The sequence below is a fragment of the Physcomitrium patens genome, chromosome 25 (genome assembly GCF_059467195.1).
Source record: "Physcomitrium patens ecotype Gransden chromosome 25, ASM5946719v1, whole genome shotgun sequence".
Classification (NCBI taxonomy): domain Eukaryota; kingdom Viridiplantae; phylum Streptophyta; class Bryopsida; order Funariales; family Funariaceae; genus Physcomitrium; species Physcomitrium patens.
The window spans coordinates 10,804,684-10,828,801 of record NC_143434.1 but is presented as its reverse complement, the minus strand read 5'-3'; the positions used below and the strand labels follow the sequence as shown (position 1 = coordinate 10,828,801).

At 31.8% G+C, this 24,118-nt stretch overlaps 2 protein-coding genes across 2 annotated transcripts; one reads left to right on the top strand and one right to left on the bottom strand.

Annotated features, from left to right (window-relative positions):
- Positions 1-3,104: 3,104 nt before the first annotated feature.
- On the top strand, positions 3,105-7,452 carry LOC112277498 (fe(II)/2-oxoglutarate-dependent dioxygenase 1). Its single transcript, XM_024509917.3, has 3 exons — positions 3,105-4,905; positions 5,061-5,388; positions 6,767-7,452. Exons 1-3 carry the CDS (start codon positions 4,286-4,288, stop codon positions 7,040-7,042), a joined length of 1,224 nt encoding a protein of 407 aa, XP_024365685.1. The 5' UTR covers positions 3,105-4,285; the 3' UTR covers positions 7,043-7,452.
- An 11,412-nt stretch (positions 7,453-18,864) lies between these two features.
- Positions 18,865-21,584, bottom strand: LOC112277523 (uncharacterized). The gene is made up of 4 exons (XM_024509971.3): positions 20,354-21,584; positions 20,049-20,224; positions 19,698-19,823; positions 18,865-19,528 (listed from the first exon to the last, which is right to left on the bottom strand). Exons 1-4 carry the CDS (start codon positions 21,288-21,290, stop codon positions 19,022-19,024), a joined length of 1,746 nt encoding a protein of 581 aa, XP_024365739.1. The 5' UTR covers positions 21,291-21,584; the 3' UTR covers positions 18,865-19,021.
- Positions 21,585-24,118: the final 2,534 nt, after the last annotated feature.

Genomic DNA, 24,118 nt, shown 5'->3' with positions numbered 1-24,118 from the left:
TATGATGAAATGATTTTAAAATGAAATAAGAATAAGAAGAAATGTATATGAAGTTAGAGTTCATTGAATTTGTTGTTCTGTTTTTAAACGCCTTCTTAAGTACCATGATGAAAGCTTTTCTACATTGTATTGGACAACTTAAGAAACATATTATAGATTACATTAGGAAAACGTGGTTTTGCAAGTTCTTTGATAGATTTGTAAAGAATTGGAATTTAGGTATGGTTTCAAGACATGTTGTGTGTGTGTGTGTGTGTGTGTGTGTGTGTGAAACTGTGTGAGAATTTTAGTAACAAAATCTTGCAATTCTGGAGGGCAAAACAGTAAACAAATCCATCCTTCATAATTTAATTTCAATAAGTTTAAGTATTCCATCTCAATTTTAGCGAAGAACAACAACATACTTGCATGCAAAAATAGGACAATATATTCCAAATGTTTATTTTTAGTTCTATTATTGATATGCCTTTTTGGCCAACACAGTGCATTTTATTTCTTTCTTTTTCTTCTTTTTTTAATGTAAGACATTAAACCTAGTAAGCATCACATGGAATTGCAGGATCTCTAATTCCTTGTTAATGCACCACAATAATCAAAACATGCTGTAATTTAGAAATTTGAAGCCATTGCAGAGCTGTGTGTGAACAATTTGTGACTGTCATAGGTCATTACAATTGATAAAATGTAAACGCCTTTGGGACTTTTATTATTATTACTGTTATTACATATGAATATATTAAAAAAATTGAGAACATATTTCTTGGTAATACTTGAAATCATTAGATTTTAATGGTGAAAAATGTAATAGTAAAAATAATTAAACAAAAAATGTGATGAGTAAGAAAATGATATTATCCTAAATTAAAATTGTTGTCATTTTATCCAATTTCATTTTATGAATGATAAAAATTACATAAAACATAAAAATATACAAATCAATAGATAAACAATGGTTAATGCACATACTTATTTATTTATTTATTTCTTTATTGTATTGATTACAAAACCTAGAGCTTTGTGTAGACCTAGAACATGTTCCTAAAAAATAAAAAAGAAATAAACTATAAAAATAATTAATTAGTGCACTGATCTCATGCACACAAAACCATATTTGCATCAACCTATCACCAGTTTCGTTAAATAATAATAATAATAATAATCTTAAAAAAACCATGATTTATTTATTTTGTTCCTTTTTCTTTTTAGAATAAAAAATAGGTCACGAAATCTTTGAAAACATGTTTGCAAAAAAAAAATGAGACTTGTGGTTGAAAGCAAACTCAATACACAAAGATATAAATCATAACAATAACTGTACAACAAAACTGAATCATGATTCAATAGGAATAAATGAACCTATATCAATAAAGTCTGGTTTAATAATATTAAGATTATTTATGGTGAATCACAAGCACCCCAGAAAGTGTTGAGTAACATAATTCATCAACAGGAAACAAAATTGCTTTCCCTTTTAAAAACAACCCATATGAAGTACCATGTATGGTAGACAAAACAACTTCAACATCATACTATTCTTGACATAAGCCTTGAAAGTGCATCATGTTTGTTGATTCAAGGACTACTTGTAACCATGAGACCAGAGTCTTTTTTTTTTTTTTTTTTTTTTTTTTGTATAAAAAAAAGTCCTTTTAATGAAGATCCATGAAAGTTTCTATCCTTTTTCTAGCTCCAATAAAAGTGTCAAAGAGGAAGGACCCTAGTTCGGGGAGGGGGAGGAAAAGGAGGAGATAATATCTCATCCCTGAATGCAGTGCACAAGGGATGCTTCATCACAAGACTGTACCCTACTGTGCTACATTGTATGGGGTGGTGGGGCATCACTATTTCCTTCCATTTTTATCACGCACCAATGAAGTTTCCATTTTAGATACAAGATTCCTCTGAGCTGTTTGGACTCATTATAGCCCATTGTTTTCCCTCCTAATTTGTTGTTTTTTTGTTTGTTTTTTCTTTCCATTTCATGCTTATTTGGAGGCATAGTTTCCAGGTTGGATTCCACAGTGCCCACAATATCAAGCTGAGTGCCACATCATCACACCATCTCCACAACCACCACCACTGCTCCTGCCCAGTTTAGCAGAAGCTGGACAAAACTATGCCCACCTGTAAAGCAGGTGGAGTGCAAGCCACCATGATATTTTGTTTTTGCCACTTTTGTCACAAAGTGGGAAATGAGAGCATTGGCAACAAGTTCTGTGCAAAGGCCACACTGGACAATGTGGTCATGAGCTCAACAACAACTGCTCATACCCAGTGGGATCTTTAGCCAGAAGTTAGTTGGACAACAAACACCTCTGCTTTCAAAAATCTTTTGTGGTCATCCAATGACTGATTGTTGTTACTGTGATTGGTGTTGTTAATAAGTTAAAACCTTTTTCCATGGATACATGATTACAGTAAGCATGGTAAATATGGTAGAAAGAATATGGTAGAAGTCAATTCTCTCACATTATTCTTCTTCTTCTTCCACAGTTTCATGATTATCCTAATATATATATATATATATATGAATGAATAAAAATGTGTATATTAATCCAGGGACAAGTGATACTGCACAAAGCCTGATCCGTCTATGAAAGGCTGCACAGCGTCAAATTGATGAGCATAATCCACAGATGATTAGTTTGGAGACACGGAAGGCTGCAGTGGTGCATCCAGGAATGTAGTCCACAAGAAGTGCTGCCCATGAGTGGATTTGTACTGCGAGATTGGAGTCAGAGAACAAACAGTTAGAAGCAAAAAAAACAAAAAACAAAAAAAAAAACAAAAACAAAAAGAAGAACAAAAAAACAAACAAATAAACAAAAAAACCAAAAACAAAATAATGATGAGATCAAGTAATCAAGAACAACGCTGGACCTCGAACAATTAGCTATGATTTGGATTGTTTGGCAACAGATGCTGTGAGTGATGCTAAGCGCAGGGAAGTCAAAACAAAACAAAAAAAATACCACAAAAAAAAAAAGAAAAAAAGAAAAGAAACTGGGCGTCAGAGTTTGCGGAGGAGTTAGTCCACTTCGTCACATCAAGAACAGAAGAGGAGTCGTGAAGAATATTCGAACTGCAGACGACGAAATGCGGATACAAGTGAGATGAATCGTCTTGTGGTGTATACGCTGCGCTGCGAAGGATTCCGGATCCGCTCCTGTTTTTTTTCTCATGTGAATTTGCGAGAGGGAGAGAGTCTCTGCGGTGTCAGTCCCACCCTGGCTGGGGGTCCTTGTGCGGCTTCAAAAGGAATTCCCACCCGCTAGTTTCCCATTCCCGAATCGTATCTTCCAACACTAGTCCCATCGGGCCACTCGTTCAAGCTGCTAGTGTAGGCGCTTGCGCGACGCATGTGGTGAACACACAACCATCGCCCATCGATCGCCATTGCCAACCCCCACCCTCGCCTGATTTCTTGGTTGAGTTGTCAGTTCCGTGAAAATATCTGTAACTTCGTTCGGCTCTGTCGTTGCCTTCTGATCGCAGCTGCTGAACTGTTTCTGTGACTGGATTGTCGGCTGTTGTAGCAGTTTCCTAAGTGTGCGTTTAAATGATTCAGATTCTCGCTGAATTTAGAGCTGGGTAGTGAGAGAGCCACGAGGGTAGAGCGTCAGTGTTTATTTGTTGTAATTCTGTTCTGTGCAACTTTGGTTGCACCGTTTTGTTGGTCGGCTCATCGCCTTGCGTTCCGTGATTTTCCATTTTGTTTTGTAAGCGTGGTAGGGTTGTGTTTTACTTGATCATAATCGATGGCCTGGGAGCAGTTGAAATGGAAATGAGCGCATTCAGTATGAACCAACTTATCTTCCACGCGACTTGAGAGAGTAGAGTACTTCCGATACTCTTCAAACGTTCATCGTAGTTTCCGAAAGTGTATTTCGCTTCTTGGGACCTTCGCATTGCCTCGAGGGTTGATGTAGATTTGCTGCCTTGTGTTGCCTCCCTTCAATGCTCTCCAAAGGCTGAAATGAAGCAGTGGATTGGAGCAACTTGTGTCTGTGTATTGCCTGGACTACATGAGTTCGTAGCCTCCGACACAGCTCTCCCAACTAACATACGCACGCTTCCCACCGGGACTTCCGTTTTGGAATTACAGGCTCTCTGAAGTAGCTGCATTTTACAGGATGAACAAGTTGCAGCAGGATTTGAGAAGTCGGGGAAGAGGCAGTTGCAGTTGATTTCGTCGAGGATAGACGACGTACAATTTGAGATGCAACCGAAGCTGGATCGATAAACGGAGAGATTGACTTGGAAGTGATAAATTTTGTCAATCGACATGCCGGTCGCGCAGCCTCTGCATATGTCGCACCACAAGTCGCTGATGCGCGGAGTGCCAAACCATTACAGAACAATGGCGCTGAAGAACAGCTTGCACCGTGGGCAGAGCGACAATTATCACAGGTTGCGGCCCGAAGCTGTGAAATCCAATCTTCTGAGAGGCGCAAGTGCCGATTTGTCCGAGTTCATTTGGCCCAAGGACCAGTGGCCTTCTTTAGCCCACAACGACTTCCAGTTGGCGCAGGAGCTCCCTACCGTGGACCTCTCAGGCTTGCTCTTTGGCTCAGAGGAGGAGAGAGATAAGACGGCGGACTTGCTTGTGAAGATGTTCTCCGAATGGGGATTTGTGCAGGTAATCAACCATGGAGTGCCGACGGAGGTTACTCAAAAAATGATGATCCAAGCTCGGAATTTCTTTGATTTGCCCTTAGAACAGAAAGAGAAGGGCGTCGCGTCCAGCTCCAGCAAACACGAGGGATTCGGCTATGGTGTTGAGAGTGGATTCTACTATGCTGGAAAGCCTTGGATCGACCGGTTCCAGTGTCGCTGGAGTCCCGTGTGTGAGATACGTGAGCCTGTCGAGAAGGTGTTCAGCCCCTCGGACGCCGAAGAATTTAGGTGAAGTTTCTTACTCGCTGTAATACCACTGCGCTCCGAAATTCAACCCATTTTCCCCCCTCATTGTTCATGTGTTTGCCGTGAATCAATTCAAGCATTCTATTCCCATTATACATGTGTCTGACGTTGCTCGCTTATACGTTTTCGTAGTGCAGCAACAGCATAGAGAGCTACAATAGCCATTTGGATAAGCTCGCAATGCAAATTCTGGAGCTTTGCGCACGAGGGCTTGGACTCCCCCACGACACGTTCACAAAGCCTTTCAACGGCACAGCTGGCGACTGCATCGCCCGCATGAACTACTACCCTCCATGCCCGCTCTCGTCCCTCACTCTTGGACTTGGCGCTCACACAGACCCCAACCTCTTGACCATCCTCAGCCAATGCAAAGTCGGCGGATTGCAAGTCTGCAAAAACGGCACTTGGATCTCCGTTAAACCCAAGCCGGACACGCTTGTCATCAACATCGGCGACACTTTTGAGGTTTGTGAAATTTTGCGCCTAAAGTTTTCTTCATGATGGTGAGGTTGACGTGTTGAGTTTGTTTCGCAATGACTGATGGTGAAGTACTCATGTAGAGCTCGTGTTGCTATGGTGCTGTTGAGTCACCAAAAAGCTTGATAGTTTGACGAGAGATTTCAGTGTCATGAAATTGTAGACACGATGTGCATGCTTCAGTGGTTACTTCTTGGTGAAGAAGATGGTCAGTGTGTACACTGATAGGGACGATTCGTTGATTGGCGTTTTGTCGGCCAAGTTTAGATCCGGCTATCAGAACTGTTAATCCTTTAACGCTTAAGCACGACGAGAGGATGCCCAGTCCCGCGCGTCTAGCTTGTAACGTGTCGATCCATACCCGTCTCCGAATGGACTGGCCCCACCTGCCACCTTGTCCTCGCTGGACAATTCAAACCAGTGCTCGATGGGAATCAGTCTGCTGTTAACCATCACGCCCCTCTTTTCTAGCCACCCCCCTTCCTCATGTTCGCAGAGTTCTGTTCCGTTCTTTTCGCATGCGGTGGGTGTGACAGAGAAGATTTCGTTTGACTGTCTTTTTGCGCTGAACCTATCGCATCGCAGAAAGTTTTGTAGATTCTTTAATTAGTTTTTCATAGTGGAGCGATCTCCATCTTCCTTCCAAATCCAGCAAGCTTACAAAATACAGTTTCTTATATTCATCCATTTCTGTGGTTGAGATGCTGGAGTGTGTAACTGAGGTCAGTGGATATTTTGTGATAGTGGGCATCCTTTGCGGAGGAGATTGAGGATGATAACATTCTTAGCCGCTTTAGAGAATAGCCATGAATAGTCTAGGAAAATGCAATTCTGGCCTCGTATTTTTCCTTTGGGTCCCACTGGTTTCCTTCTCGGGTGTCCTACCATTTCCTCTCCCCGAGAACATCCTGTGCGGCAGGTTTAGTTCTGTCGATATCCTGCGCTCGCAAATATTTATTTATTTTACATTCTAAAACAATGCACTTGCCTTTATAACTTTCCTCTAGACATCCACTTTCAGGTTGAGCGGCCCTCTGAGCATGTTCTGAGAAACTTCTCAGCGACCGCTTAGCAACTTGTTGCGGATCATGGCCTTTAGACTTGCGATCAAGGATGGAAGTGAGAGATCTGTGCAGAATGTTTCCGAGGGTGTACTCTTGGATGGAAATAGAGCTATATATACATTTCCTTCATCTATTATTAGATTGCTTTCAGAATCGAAGTCGTGCAGAGGCGGACCGTTCTGAAGCTATTTTTGTCCACCTGGGTTCTTCTTTGACAAGTGGGTTTGTGGGATTGAGCGAGATTATCACAAACTGTAATGCTGATGGTGATTCTGATCATTCGGTCCCACCGATTGATGCAGGCATGGACAAATGGACGGTTTCAGAGCGTGGAGCACCGGGCTGTGGTGAATGAAACAGAGGCTCGGATGTCTCTGGTGTATTTTTCCTCACCTCCCACCAAGTCGCTGATTCAAATACCGGAGCAGCTCATCACTGCTGAGCACCCATTGAGGTTTAACCCCTCGTTCACATGGGAAGAGTATAAAATGTATCTGTTTAAGAAGCATGTCGAGGGCAACGGAGTGAAAGTCGCCAAAGACTGGCTGCGGAGACCTGCCACTACATCGCAGAACTGAAGCAGGAGCAGCAGCGGATAGACCTTCTAGTCTCGCATTCTTTTGAGATAAATCAACCAGCGCTTGGTGCATAGTTAGCAACATGTAGTATTCCTCGCAGCAACTGGCACAGATTAATTGAGCCAGATTGTTGGCAAGAGCCACTTTTTTTGTGATCTGAGCATGGTAGTCCCTTCATGCACATGTTCCTTTTCCTTCAAAGCTAACTTTGTTAGGATTTTACTCTCCGTTGGATAGGGCTGAGATGCGTAGTTAGCTGAATAGTTCTAATACTGATGTAGACGTAGGTAGTTTCAAAATTGGAAAAGCACCATGAAATCTTCACAATTTGGTGTTTGTACTAAACTACTGTAAATTTGTAGCTGATAAATTTTCGTGAAAACATTTTCACAATGCTCTTCATGCGAAAATTCTTTTATCCCTACACCTCTGATTGACACATTGTATTTGAGTGAACGTTTTTTCCCCTTCCTTTTCAAACAATAAAAGAAAATTCCAAAATATTGAGATGTTAAATGAAAGTTCAGGATTTAACGTAGTCAATCAGTTAATCATAAAAATGCTGAAAACAAAAAAGAAAAAAGAAATCCACATTGGCAGTGAGAAAATTGTCAACACTGTATTCCTTAAACCGAGATAATTTAATGGGCAATATTTCTTGCGAACATGGGTTTAGCACCACACGTTTGGAATCCACTCATGCATACATATGTTTTTAATATATAATTGAAAGAACTCTGAAAAATATGTCACATTGGAAATCTCTCTTGATACATATATACATATACAATTTATCAGGATTCATAGTCTCGACAATTTTATCACATTGTTTGATAACATAGTATAATTTTTATTGTTCAATGGGACGACAAGACAAATAGTATGATACCTCTTGAGCACATCCTTCTATATTAAGAAAATACCCAAAATAATACCTATCAACTCGACATTGAATCATGGTATCTTTTCTCAAACTGTGCAAGTACTGGTTCAGTCGGAGATACTAGATAGTGCTTCATTATTGAGACGCAAAATCCGTCAACAATGGAGTTGTTCATGAACTCCGATTTTACCCTATCTCTCTCGGCAACACAGACGTGGACTACTCTCTGCGGTTCACATCCACGATAGTGTTGCTGAAACGCTTCAAAAGCTTTTTAAGTTTTGAAAAAAAAAAAAAAAAAAAAAAAAACTCTCCCTTATTTTCCGGAAGAGATGAACCTCTCCAACTTGCCTACAGTCCCGTTCACAGCATTGAATGTAACCAATATTCCACTCTGAATGGACTTAATGGCCACCATCGTGGAACCAATACATCTCCAGATGATGGGAGTGCACCAACTTGTCGCTCCCACTTGCACTGGGGCTTCGGTGATACATTATTATATAGTACATGATGGGTGCGATACCCCACTCAGAAGGACCAATGCCCTTACTTATAGGGCGGTCCATCTGTGAAGCCAATCCATACATTACACAACCTTGCTTCTTCGCACCAGTGTGAGCTTATTTGGCGGCACGCGGTGTCTTGCGTGCGTTGTATTGTGAACACGCTGGCGTGGTGATTGACATGGTTGTCCACTGAATGAACCAAGTGGAGCTCCGGATATAAGTGGGACTTTGTTTGTCTGAAACGGCTCTGAATATCTGGATGAGTGAGAGATGTCGTCGAATGCGGCGACGGCGATCTCTACAAATCGGTTGTGCGGGACCCGAATTCTAGTGATGTGTGGGACACAGTTTGTGCAAGATCAGGTCCAATTGCAATGTTTCTCCGATTGGTTTCCACTCTGATTGCCTGTGTACTAAAAATTTCCACACCTGGGTCCTCCGTGTTCCTCTCTTACTAACACCAGGTAATCACAGTGGTGCACAGATTCAGATGGAGAGACCTCCGACAGACTGTGGTGTCTCATTTTGCACAACTGGGTTCTGATGCTATACAAAAAGAGCATATTTTTAATGTATAATCTGGTCACAACCCACTTGTGGAATGTAGTGGCAAATCCTAGGAATGGAACTACTAGCCAATGGTGGAATGCAAGTCAGGCTTGGAATACCTCAAGAGTTGAGTACTACACAACCTAACAGATGATCATTCTAATGAAATGCATTGGAGCAACTGGATAATTACACTGTGTTGCTTAAACCACCAAGAACTTCATCGAAGTTCTTGATTCACCAGCTCAATGTTGGTTCAATGTTGTATTGGCATAGATAATGAGCACAAGAATAAAATGATTAGGAAATAGTTGGTATGGGGCTTAAATACCTTACAAAGTATTAAGGACAAATTATTTTTCATTAATTTGTCCTTAAAAAATTATAGTTAGTTTGGATTTTTTTTTTTTTATTTTCCCTATAAAACTTCAATTTAATTCATTAAGTAATCTTATATTGCATCAATTTTTACTTCTATAGTTTGCAAATTAAAAAAATCTATACTTTTTATACATTAGTTATATCTATTTTTGAATATATATGAATTTATATATCTATTTTATTAATAAAATAAAATAAAATAATTTATATTAAAATTTAAAAGTATATTTTTTCTTGAATCAAGTTTATTCTAATATCCATTACATACAATATTTTAAATTAATACAAAGAATCTTAAATCTTATGTTAGATACATGTAAAATCTATGCATATACACAAAATAATAATAAACGTAAATAAAAAATAAATATAAAAAATACTCTTAAAATTTTTTTACTTAGTTTATGTGATAAAATACTTTTATGATAATTTTTCAAAGTTATTAGTATATATATATATATATATATATATATATATATGTGCATGCATATATAGGTTTTGAATTATACAATTACAATTTTTTATGACTTTCAAATATCATAGATTAAAAAAAAATACTGAAAAAAATAAAATAAAATAAAATATTTTTTAAAACTAAAAGAAAAAATGTATTCTTTCATAAAATTGAATACGACCAACTATTCTAATTTTGTAAAATAGATGATAGTTTTATATTTAGTGACTCTTTATAATTACTAATTAACTCAAAAGTTTAATTTATTATATTATTTATTATTATTATATTTTATAAGCTTTTCTTTAATTCTTTTATATAACATTAAAACTTCTATGTTCCTTATTAAATAAAAAGAACTAAAAAATTATAATTAATTAATAATAAAAAATATATTTTTTTTAAAAAACAAATTTGTTAATTTTCTCACCTAAAAAAATTGCATACGTAATATCAAATATAGTACTAGAAGGATAAATTTGATAATTACTATTAAGGTATATTTACTACTAATGTGTAGTAGCTACAATAATAGCAAATCTAATGGTATATTACTTAGAAAAATAAATAAGTATAAATGTATATATATACCTTTATAATTAAGTATAATTTTTAAATATTTAATTTATTATATTAAATAATAATGTAAAAAATATTTTATATTATATTTTACAAGTTTTCTTTAATTTATTTGAAACAATTTTATACTTCATACCATAGTGGGCTTCTAAATGAAAATATTCTACAAACTCTGAGATATAACTTTGAAATTCATATTCATTTTAAAGTTCTGTTGGAATTAATTTAAAAAAATCTTTAAATTATTTTATTATATATTTTTATATACAAATCAAAATTTTATTTTGATAAAAAAATAAAAAAAATAATTATATCTTTATCTTAATTTTAAGAATGGATTTTTAGAACATGTCTATTTTTTTAAAAAAATATATTAAAATTATTTATTTTTTAGTATTTATTTAAATATTTTATATAAAAAATTTATTAGTTGATAATCTCATATAAATATTTTTTTAAAATCAAATTTATTTCATCAATTCATATTCATATATAATACATAATTATAATATATATAAGCTTTTTTATTTTTATTATAGTTATCAAAATAATAAAGAACATTTTAGAATTTAGTTTTTTAAGAATATATGTATATATCTTTCTTAATATAATTCCAATATTTTAATATTGAAGCTTTTATATGATATATAACTTAATTATAATTTAAGGTCATTGATTTTTTATTCTAATAATATAAAAATATTTGAATAATTGTAATGATGTTGTAAAGACTTATAGAATAAATTCTAATTTATTAATATTATATTTATTATTATATTAACTAAAGCTTTAATAAGAAGAATATATATAAAACTTAATTTTTACTAAATCAATCCATTCATGAAGAAAAGTATGGTAATCATTATAAATGTGATTGATTTTCATTGGTTGCAAATTTATACTAAAAAAATAAAATTAGAGATTATTTTTGTTTTTTTATGATGATTAGGATGAGTAGGTTGATTAAATAAAAAAAAAAAATTTAATCTAATTCTTGTTTAATAAAAAAAAAATAAGAACTCAAAAATGATATTGCATGAATATCATATTGACATAAATTTAAATATTTATAAACAAATAATAATGAGATGATAGATTTTAATAAAACATTAAGAAAGACATATACAATATTCATCTATACATCTAATTTAATAATTCCAATGTTTTAACATTGAAACTCTTATTCATTGCATTAAATTATTAAATTAGATGTATAGATCATATAACTTATATATATATATATATATATATATATATATATTTATCAAAAAAAAATTTACTACAAGTTCTATTAAAGTAACAATTTAAAAGATCAAAATTAAATATAAAAAACTTACTTATAGATTTAAAAATTATTTTTTTAATAAACCACTAATTATAAACTCCAACAATATATAAACTACATAGAGATCAACAATGATAAAGATTGTGGAGTAAAGAATAATATGTTATTTGTGAGAGACAAATAGATAATAATGTACATTGAAATAATTGATTTTGATTGGAACATTATTTTATTATAAATATGTTGGAAACTCAAGTATTAACTTTAATGCTAATAAAGAGGTAGAGAGATTGTAAAGCTTTATCATAAGTATAATTTGTGTTAGTATTTGAATTGTTTTGAATGGTAGTTTTTATTTACATACAATAATGTTTTAGCTGAGGCATCTTTGTAATACTTAGTAGTTAGTCAATCTTGTTTTATACAAAGTTTAGAATTTTTTTAACTAAATCAATTTCAAAGACTTAAGTTTTATTAATTGGCTAATTTTAGTCATATATCAACAAGTTTTTATCTAAACAAAGTTAAGGTCTTAAAAATAAAGGATAAAGTGATATTTAAAGCAAACTTTGAATTATACAATTATTTACTCAACAACATATATATAAAAAACTATTAATTAGATTGATATGATTAAGATCCTTGGTACATAAGGCACTAATAATATAAAGAATAATCTTCAGTCAATTAAATCAATTTGAAGTGAACATTTTCTTTATGGTTTAGTAGGAGGTCATATTAAGCTCTTGGTTTAATCAATTATTAAGAAAGTTACAATGGATGTAGATGTTGCTAAAGTTGAAATAAAATATCTAATCAAGCATATATTATTGATTGATTTGTTGGATATAGACTTCATACTAACAAATTAGATTAATAGCTAAAACCTCTTAAATACAAAGATAAAATTGTGGTCAAGCAAGAAAAGTACATTGATAAAGGTTATTTCTGATTGAAGACATATTTAGAGGAAATACTTAAAAAATTCTTCATTTCATTATCTTTTTGAAAAATAAAAGATATATATACCTTTCAACAATAGATACCTCATTTTAATGTTAATTCAATTTTAAATTTAAATATAATAAAATAAAATATTTTTTCAATTAAAATTTCTATTTGAATATCATAGACAAGAGTGTTGAAAGAATTTGTAGAAGTAATAGAAAAAATTGAAAAAGACATAAGATAGTTGCTAAAAACTTATCCTAATAATAAAAAAAATTAAAAAATCAAGATTCTATTTATTTTTAGAATCTAAAAATGAATATTGTTTTATAATATCTATATATATCTATATATATATATAGATTATAAAATTATCTTAATTATATCAAAGTTTTATTTAGTAATATATCATAGAATCAAAGATTTTCTTTATTTTTCATAAATCTATGCTATACTTAAGTTAAGAATAACTAGGATATAAAATTTACTATTAAAATTAATAAAGATCAATGGCAACAAATTTAAAGAAATATAATCAATAAAAATTAATCATCTAATACTAATAAATTAATTGGCATAAAAAAATCTTCTAAGTAGTCACTTACTAACACAATTTTAGATTGATCCATCCTAAAGATAATAATTATAAGTAATCAAAAGAAATTTCTAAGCATCATTATAATGTAATTTAAACTTTTGTCTTAGGTTTAATCATATTTTTATAAGAAAGAATATTAATCAAATGTATTAAAAAAATTATTATACAAAAAATTGTAATATTAAAAAATAAAATTTGAAAATATAAAAAATTATATTTGACAAAAAAAATTTGAATAATAGAATAATGCAACTCAAATCAATAATGCAAGCTTAAAACAAATGAATTCTATAGAAAAAGTGCATTGTATATCAAAGCATGTATTGACAATATGAGCAATGAAATTAGATGGTAGATTGAAGATCTATAATAAATATCAAAAAAATAATGCACTTTGAGAATTGAACATTGTAAAGACTCTACAATGGGCAACAAATTAATAATTGGTAATTCCTATCCATAACTTTATTGCTACACAAAGAGCACTACTACTACACTTCTTTATCTTTTTTATTGGAATTCTAACTAGCAATGCTTATTTCTTTTTATCATAATTAATAGTGTGCCTTAATAACCATTTTTGTTAATTTGTCAGCAACCAATTCTTGCTATCTTAATAGAAATATAATGCAATAAAAAAACAAGGAATAGAGGGTTTATAAGTCTTATGCACAATAAATTAAAGTCTAATTGATTTAATAATGATTAATAATATATATATTGGTCAATGAAAGACTTTATAATGCAAAAAGAAATCTTAACCTAGTTTTCAATGTTATTCTTTTCACATCAGCAATATTGTAATATAATTCAATTACTTATTGTATGTTGGTACAAAGTAGCAAGCTTATACCACTAGTACCACATTATTAGTTTTTGTACACAATTCATATTTACAAGCATAAGGACATATGTGCAACCCACCAAAATAGAAGTCTTTTAGAAGATTCACATTTCATGTCAAGTTTTGTGGATTTGTATGTCTTGATTAGTAAATTAGAAGTGTTTTGAAATGGTAGATTGATAGTATTTTGAAATGGTAGATAGGCTTTGTCTTAATTTGGAATGAAAGATTATTTTAGAATATAATGTGATTAGTAACATTAAAAGTCTTTGGCTTGTATTTTGGCTCTATAGCTAATATAACCATATTGTCACTTCTATCTTTTAATAGATAAATGTCTAGCATAAAGAAAAGTATGTCCAATTTACAAAAAATTCAAAGAGATGTAGAATAATAATAAATTGATTTTTTTTTTTTTTTTTTTTTTTTTTTGGTTGTATGAATTAAAACATACTTGTACATTAGCAATGATCTTCAATCTTTATTTAATGTATTAACTACAAGAGAGACATAGTTGTTTCTCCAATAAGAAATAATATATATGAATTTTAATTATATTCTATTCAACATAGAAATATATGTAATATGATAATATCTCATTCATTTTTTAAGATATTTTTTGACTATATATAATAATAGATATTCTATCTTATAATGTAAGGAAATTAAATGATTCTATAAAAATATTTTTATTATAGAGTTATATACATAGCATTTAAATAAGATAATATTAAAGTTGGATATTTGTATATTTTAATTTTTTATATATTATGTATCTAATTTCTAAGGTTAGATCTCTTTGTGGCAAAAACTTAATATAAATCAAATGAAAAGACAATTCAACATAATATTTATGCTTGCAAGTATTTATACTCTGAATATTTTAGAAAAGATAAATGACTTAAAGATAGAAATGATTAGTAAACTTATAAATAATATGCTTTGGATATCTAAAAGGAATTAGAACATAATTGAGTATAATTTTGATAAATTATCATTATTTAAAAAAAAACACCATAAAAAATAAAAATAATACTTGAGGATTTTTTAACATTTAATATTACTTAAAAGATTTTTTTTATAGTGATGTCTTAAGATTCTTATAAGATATTTTAAAAGATGATGTATTTGTTTTAGAAAGATTAGATCAATTCTATAGTAATGAAGATTTTTTTAAATATAAAATATTTAAAATAAATAAATAAACATAAAATAATCTATTCACCTTCCAATATAGGAAATAAATTTATTATTTTCTTCAAATAATAATAATATTTTGTTATATAATAAATAAAGTCTTATTAAACAGCTATGGATAAAAGAAATGAAGAGAATTTGGTCATTTTTTTAATAAAAGAATAAATCTCTAATTGAAATTGAGTCATTTTATTTTAAATTATTCAAACAATTTTTTAAAAATAAGATAATAGAATGTAATTAAAAAAATTTCAAATCTAAAGTGAATTGTGCACAATCATTTTTACAAAGATTTTTTTTTTATTTAAGCTTATTAAATAAAACTTACTAAAGCAAAGGCCCAATGGCAAATACAATACAAGTGGAATTTATAGAATAAAAGAATTAGAACCAAAGTACATTAGAGGAAGGTTGAGAATAAATACACCAAAAATTCCTTTATATTACTTAGAAAAATAAAAAAATCCTACTCAAGATTATCTATGCTTTGAAATAATCCTAGAAATTTATTCTATAAACATCAAGAAATTTCTAAATGTTTGTAGAATTTCTTAGAAATAAAAAAATTAAAAACATTCAATTTTTTTTTTTAGAAACATTAAAAAATTTAACATGGTATTTTAAATATTTTATAGAAAGACCTTCTATTGTAGTATTATTTGAAGAAATATTATACTACGATATATATATATATATATAAATTAAACTCAATTATAGTGATAAAATTTTCTTACAATATTCATACTAAAGCTTCTCGAATTTTTTATCAATCAATACTTATGGAGATAATTAATCTAGATCAAAATATGTTACTCTGGTTGAATTTTAAATTTGATAATATTTTGGCTACTCAAGAAAGCATACACTAGGAAAAACAGTCTTAGCAATCAATAATGTTGTTATGATTGGATCTCTCAAAAGCTTATAAAAAGATCTTAGGTTCTTTTATATTTCTAATTATGAAAAAACTTGGTTTTTACTATACTATTAATTTTTTTATTTAAAATAGTCTATTTTTGTAAAAAAAATAGATATTATAATTAATACATTTCAATCTAAACACATGACCATATAAAAAGAAGTGCAATAACATTGTTTTTTGGCACCTTATCTTTACCTTCTTATAAGAGAAGTACAAATTTTGGATAATTATTTTTCTAAAGAAACAAAAAAATCAAGGGCAATAAAATATTTTTTAAAAAATATAACAAATAATATGTCAATATGCTAAAAACCCCATTTTATCTATTTAATATATATATATATATATATATATATATATACATACATACATACATACATTAAGTTATCAAATTCTTAAATTTGTTTTAACTTTTATTCAACCTTCACACTAAGTAAAATAATTTAGTTACTTATTAGCAAAATTATTTTAAAATTATTTAATTTTTTTTAAAAATTCAATGGATCGATATCTTTAATCAGAGGTGGAAAAAACCAAAAGATATAAATAAACTACTAAATATACCTTTTGGTCTTTTTTTAATATTAAAGACTTCATAGTTTTTTATTATTAAAGATTCGAACTAAATCAAAACTTTGTATTATACTAAACTCAATATAACAAGAAGAACAATTGTAACAAGTATTATCCTTTTATCATGTGTTTATTACTTTTGTCTCCTTATAGACATGTCTTTACAATGGAATTTGAAATATCTTTTTGTTATAATTTCCATTATCTCTACAAGAGGTACTCAATTACATAAGTATAGTATAGAATATTTTTATATTATTCTTAATACTCAAAATAAATAAATCATTGGACTTTGAGTAGATTAAGATATATAAAAAAAAAAAAAAAAAAAAAAAAAAAAATTGTGAAAAAAGACAAGGAATTTTAGAAATACTATATCATTTCTCTATCTCTTTCATATATAGTATTCTTAACAAAAGGCAAGCACCTAAAGAAGATAAATAGATTGGTCTTTGTACCACAATAGAGGATACTATACTATCAATGATTTTCCAATTCCAATTTAGTTCCATCATTAAATGTAATATTATATTAACATAGTCTAAGATATTAGACCTTTATAAGGTAGTTTCCTAATCACATGCCTTATATTGGAATAAAGAGACATCTGATAAGTTGAAGTAAAAGCCAAAGCAAGTGGAGAGAACAATCTCTTTAAGTTGGATGGATTTGCTTATGTAGTGAGAATTGTACCTTTGCTAAAATGGAGTCAATATAATCCAAGAACACTCAAACTATTTTATAGGTCTATTGATGTCAATAAGTTTGATCTCTTTAATTACAAATAAAAAACTTAATACAAATTCATGGACTATATAAAGAAGTTGGGCACTCAATTAATATACCATATTCATTGAGAATAAAATTTACCAAAAATAAAAAATAGTCTAACAGCTTGAAACAAGATTTTCATTTTGAGTGATTAAAGATGTATATTGGCATTTAAGCTAAGAAAGAAAGTAATGTTTATCTAACTTATCTAACAAAAAGCTTGATTGTTAATATTTAGAATATATAAAGGCATTCTAACATCTCTTCTTTTGCCTACTTTGCAATTTATTAATCTCTAAAATATTAATGTATTGTTTTTAGGAATGACATCAACTTAAATCAATATGAAATTAAGCAACTTCTCTGGTACACAAGATGATTTTAAGGTATAAAAGTTAAAGGCCGTACAAAGCATTTTCAAGGGACCAAGTTGTTTTTGTTACTCTCCTTCCAATTTAATTTAAACATCTTCATTTGATTTGGTCTCTCTTTAGAAGATTACATTTGTGGTATACATAGACCCAGTAAAATAATGAAGTTCAGGTTTTATTTTAAGTCAAAAAATTGATATGGATGAATAATATTGAATTTGAAAATAATTCATAGAAAATAACAAAAGTGATAGATATTACAACTGAACCTTATCACCAATTTTATAACCAAATGGGACAGGACATAGGTGACAAGAAATATATAGACATAAAAATGATGCACTAATCAAATGGAGCAATAGAAAAACTCAAGTGGGTACTATTGTCCATGCCGCATGCATCCTACATCTTTACATCTTTAGTAAGATAATCAATGTACACCATCTTTATGCCTTTAGTAAGATAACCAACGTGGTGTGTCATGATGCTCTATGTTTTGCTTCATGCTCTGTGGAACCAAGTGCAAGGCAATGGCCGCATGTTTTGTACATTATTAATACTAACATTAATAACACAAGCAGCAGAGATAGTCAGTGAGTTAAAAAAAAAAAAATTAAAAAAACTCCGGCTGCAGTATCTCCCATGTCATCTGGATTGATTTAACACTCGCAAACTGTTTAGATCTGGTGTTATTTTACCTCCACATGTGTTCTCGAATAGTTCTGTACCTACACACTGCAGTATATAGACCTCGTGACGAATGTGAAGATTGAGGAGAACCACCGTCAAGAACGAATAGTAAAATTATAGGTAAGAATCAACTCTGTAAAGATCTCTAAAGCGAAAAAATATCCGTAGGAAATAGCAATAAAACTAGTCAAGTTTAAGTAAAAGCTATGCCGCCTGATCAGCAAACAGAGAAAAACCATCACCAAATAATCCAGAAAAGGTACTGAAATTATCTGCAAAAGATCATCTGTACCCATTCCATACCAATTGTGTCGTTAGCAGCAAATGAATGACGGGAGTCATCATCTTCATTCACAATTAGAACAATGTGAGAATCATATCGACTTCTAAGAACCTTGAAGACTAGCGTGCATTAAGCAGAACATTTAAGCAGAGCTTGGAGCTATTGCAGTAGCAGAGACAGCAGCATTTGGTTGTTGTCCGTTGTAAGTCATACCAGCGCTGCCACCACGTCCACCTCCAAACCAGTAGGGATTGTTATAAGTAGGCTGAAAACCTCCAGGCTGTTGCTCATTAAACTGACCACGTCCACCATTGGGATACATGCCACTTCGTCCTCTGCCCCCACGCCCATTAGTCATATATAATCGGCCGCCATTCCGGCCCCCAATACCTTGGTAAACTCCTGGCATGCCACGAGCCCCTCTTTGAGGACCTCCAGCACCCTGCTGTTGATATGCCACACCACCTCTGCCTCCAGACTGGGGTGGACCCTGCTGATGATGCAGGTAATGTTGATGGGATGGTATTGAATGCTGGGGTTGACTGTCATCCCCTGCTACCTCTTCAGTTTCTCGCTCTGCAGCTCGAACTTCTCGAGTCTCTTCTTGGACTTGCACATTTGTTTCCTCATGGCTTCCATGGCTACCGAACTGGAAAATCCACAAGAAAATGTTCCTTCACTTGAATAATCACTTCACTCGCAGACGATTTGACATAATTAGCAGGAGAGAATTAGTCGTTAAGAATAATATGATGAGACTATTACGTACAGTAGGTTACATTACTGACATTCAGATTCATTGGAGCCTAGCAACGTACTTGCGGCATTTCGAAAGCGGGGACTGAGGTCTCAGTCATGAAGATCAGAGGAGTTGAAGTTGAAGGAACTCCATTAGTCCCTGATACTCCAAACTCACAAATTTGTGGTACAGGTGCCTCAGGCTCCTGCGTAGTTCACAATCAGCTGAACAATTAGGTTCTGCTCAACGGTTACGACACAACAAAAACACATCCATCAATTCATCCTAAAACCCAAGTCACAAAATAATAGAACCTTGTAAAGGAAGCAAAAAGAAATCTCAATGAAACATTCAGGTGGAAAGAACAAAAGAAATGCCGTCGATATTGATTAATAACCATGCTTGATGTCCTCCACAGGTAAGTACTCACCTGAGGAACATTGTAAGCGGGAGCTATGATTTGATACACATCCTTAGTGGGAAGATACTGACCCGCAGCACTAGCAGCAGCAGCAGCCGTTTGCTGACTAACAGTTTGCAGCTCCGGTGTCATCGTGAAATATTCAGACGAGAGAATTCTAGTTAACCTTTCCCTTAGTCGTGAATCTGTAATGAAACGTCAAGAAACACTAAAATAGATAATATGTGTAAACACATAGAAGCAACGAATCGCTTAATGAATCTCCAAAAGATGACTTTCCAAATCAAATGAAGAATAAAATTTGGAAAGGATACACGAGGTGTGATTTTCTGGTTGAATGACGCGATCAGAATTCCGAAGCCATTCTCTCGCATGCTCAATGCAGCGTTGAAGAGCATCTCGATGCGACAATGTTTCATTCGGAGGCCGAGATGTCAACATTGATCCAAAAAATGATAGTGCATCTAGGTCAGACTCAATCAGAGGCGTGGTTGAATCATCAGTTACGAAATCGTAGGATAGGCAGGAGCTTCTTTCGTGAACCCTTGTCCATACTAGAGAAGGCGCTTCACCTGGCGACCTCACATCGAATAGATGTGCAAAATACAAAAGCTTCAACAGGTCTGCAACGTCCCTTTCTGAAAACACATCTTCACGCACAACACCCGTATTCTTCCTCACGATACTCTCCTCCTCGACACCTGCGAGCTTATCCACTTCATTGCCAGATACATCCTGACTCTGAGGTTCAAAGCCATCCGCCTCTTGCGCTTCAACCGAAGCATCGATCTCACCTCCATTCACACCAAGTTCCACAATCGTGTCCACCTCTTCTCTATTTCCAGAGTCCGTGCGCAGTTCTGAATCCAGATTAGATGCAGCAGCAGTCTCACTCTCACCTTCGCACACACTCTCCTCCTCCTGATTCCTCTCCAGCGTCGCAGCCAACAGTTCCTTCTCCCGCTCCGCCACCTCCTCCTTGACAGCAATCATTAGCGGTTGCCGTAATTTCTCATACTCATCAATCAACGCTGCGATGCCGATTTTTGCCTTGAGCACGTCCTCTTGTTCCTTATTCACAGCCTTCCCCTGCCTCTTATTCTCCTCTATCTGCAAGATCCTACTATACTTCTTCTTCAACGCCCGCAACCTCTTGCTCATCATCGTCAACACAGGCCCATACTTAGGCTCGCCGGTGTTAGCGTATCCCTCGTCGGCGTGTGATCCTTCCAACGCCATTGTGCCCGACATTCAACCCCCTCGACACGCCCCCTTCCGTCTCTCCTCCAAACACACTCTCTTACCCGCTACACTGCACCAAAACAGCCCCCTCAAAGCTCTGAATTCGACGCCATGTCCACACTAAAACAATTCTCCACACCAAATCTACGATCCTCAAACCTCTATACAAACAGCACCACTCAAATAAGAGAGGAAGAGCGATGCCGTTCGGTGCAGAAGACGAAGCGTGGCCGGGAGGATGCCTGCATTTGAACCCTAAGTCCTCAACAAGAGAACCACTCTGGTGTTTCTGGATGTAATTCTCAAATTTCAAATCGTTATTTTTTCAAAAAGTCACTATTCATACAGACACATACGAGGAAAAATTTAGGACCTATCCTTGTTCACACGCTAACTACCGACAGCAGACTCGCTCTTATCTTCAGTTGACATTGAATATTGTAGATTCTTACTATTGAGGATTCAAAGTCTAGATTCAAAGTGTGACTTGGAGTTGTGGGTTCTTTTCCATCCACGTTGATTGTAATGAACGAGTGAAGACAATGTTATCATCAGTCCTGTTTCGGGGTGAATTCGAGGGAGCGCACCAATTATTATAATTAACTTGTTTGATTTTTCTATATTTTTATAGCTTTTCTGTACTTAAATTCCCTGAGAAAATCTGTCTTAATCTGAGATAAATTTGTCGGAATCATATATATATGTGTATTACGAAGACATATAAGAGGTCATTCAAAAACAAAAAAAAAATACAACAATAAATTAGATTCAAAGAGCTATTCTTTTTTTTTCAGAGGCTTATTAATAAACCAAAATTTGCATGGATTGGGAGAATTCTGCAAGAGTGAAGGCAGTTACTACTGGTTGAAGTAGAAGGGTCAAACTTTTATTACTTGCAGACCTTACATGTATAAAAATAGTTTTAAAATCAATGTTGTAGATCAAAGGATTAATTTGCATAGTTGGGTTGTCAAATTATAGCCCAAATAATATAAAAAATAGTAAAATAAGTAAACAAATTTTATCTTGCAATAATAATACAAGCATGATTAATTAGAATTAAATAATAAAAATTTATAGATTTTGGTATTTTTATATCTTTATTTTATTTTAATATAATCATAAATATATAAAAAAATATGGCATAAAAAACCCCAAATGATATGCATTTATATATCATAAAGTAAAATATTGCTAATACATGGACTCTTCTAAGTTGGTGTATATTTTAGGATGTTACCAATGCCACCACAATTTCTGCTATTGCCATCACAATCTACCATCTATTCAACATATTTTAAATTATTTTTTAATTGAAAAATTATTAAATTACTTTGATGAAATATTTTATTTAAGTTATGTAAAAAAATGATTTAATTTTAATAAAAATAATAATTAAAATTTTAATAAGCATAAGTTGTGGTAGCAACAACAAAAATTGCCATGACATTTGATAGATGGTAATTATAGTGGCAATAGCAAAATCTTCATTTATTTATAGAAAAAAATTAGAAAAAAAATTAGAAAAAAAATTAAACTTAATAAATCTTAATAAAAAAAACTACATATATTTTAATATATTTTTATAATTTTCTTGTATTGAATTATGAAATTTGTTGGCAAATCACATGTTTGTAGATGTCATTATATTAAAATTCATATTCATATCTAAGATTTTAGGTTGTTTCAACTATAAGCCATTCTCCACAAAAATATCAAAATTAATCAACTATTACAATTTGAATTGTGTAACTTTAAAAAAAAAAAACAAAAAAAAAAAAAAAAAAAAAAAAAAAACTATTGATACAATTTTTGAAACATTGAATACCATACTTAATCTAACAATCATCTCAATTATTTTGCAACATAATAAATAAATAAATTTTAAAAGTTTAAATTAATACAATTAAAGAATCCAATATTATTATTATTATTATTATTATTATTATTATTGTTGTTGTTGTTGTTGTTGTTGTTGTTGTTGTTTTTATTTTTTTATTTTTTATTTTTTGAATATGTATATATATGCTATATTTCACTAATTTTGTAAAATTTTGGAATAATAATATTGGAGTTTTAGAGTAAGTTTAACATGAAACTCTTCAAGTTTTTGAAGATAAGAAAAAATAATTTTGATTCTTTAATAGAATAATAAATTTTCTTAAAAAATCTATAAAAGACCCTTTAATAGAAGTTCCATTTTAAGATGGCTTATTAAGCTTTTTTACAAAAGATCCTCTAATAGAAGGTGCCCTTTCAAGAAGGCTCTCTATAAAAGAGTCTACAAATTATAAACAAATATCTGCCAAAAACCTCTTCTAATAGAAATCCTATTGAAAATTCTTTTAATTATAACCAAACAATAAAACATAATGCAATTTACATAATACATGCATGATGTATATCCAATTTTTTAAAATAAGTCAAATGCCATGATTAATGTAAATAGTAGTACAAATATGCACTACAACTAATTTAAATGTATATAACTATTTTCTAAAATATATAATCCTATTTAGCATAAAAATCCATCTAACATGTGGGCTTGATGGTAAGATGCTTAATATGCCCAGTTTTAAGAAAATTATGCCTAAATTTGCCATCAATTTTGATTTTTTTTAAAAAATATCTCACAAACTTATATAATTGAAGGCATAGTTAAAAATATCATAATTTTCTACAAACATTAAAAATGACATTCTTTTTGTAAAGGAATAAAAACATACTAAGCCATTAAGATAAAAAATAACATGAAAAATATCTACTAAACATGTTTTGGTAACTACAACCATCTACTACAAGAACCTAATTGGATTTTTAATATTGTTTTGAATTTT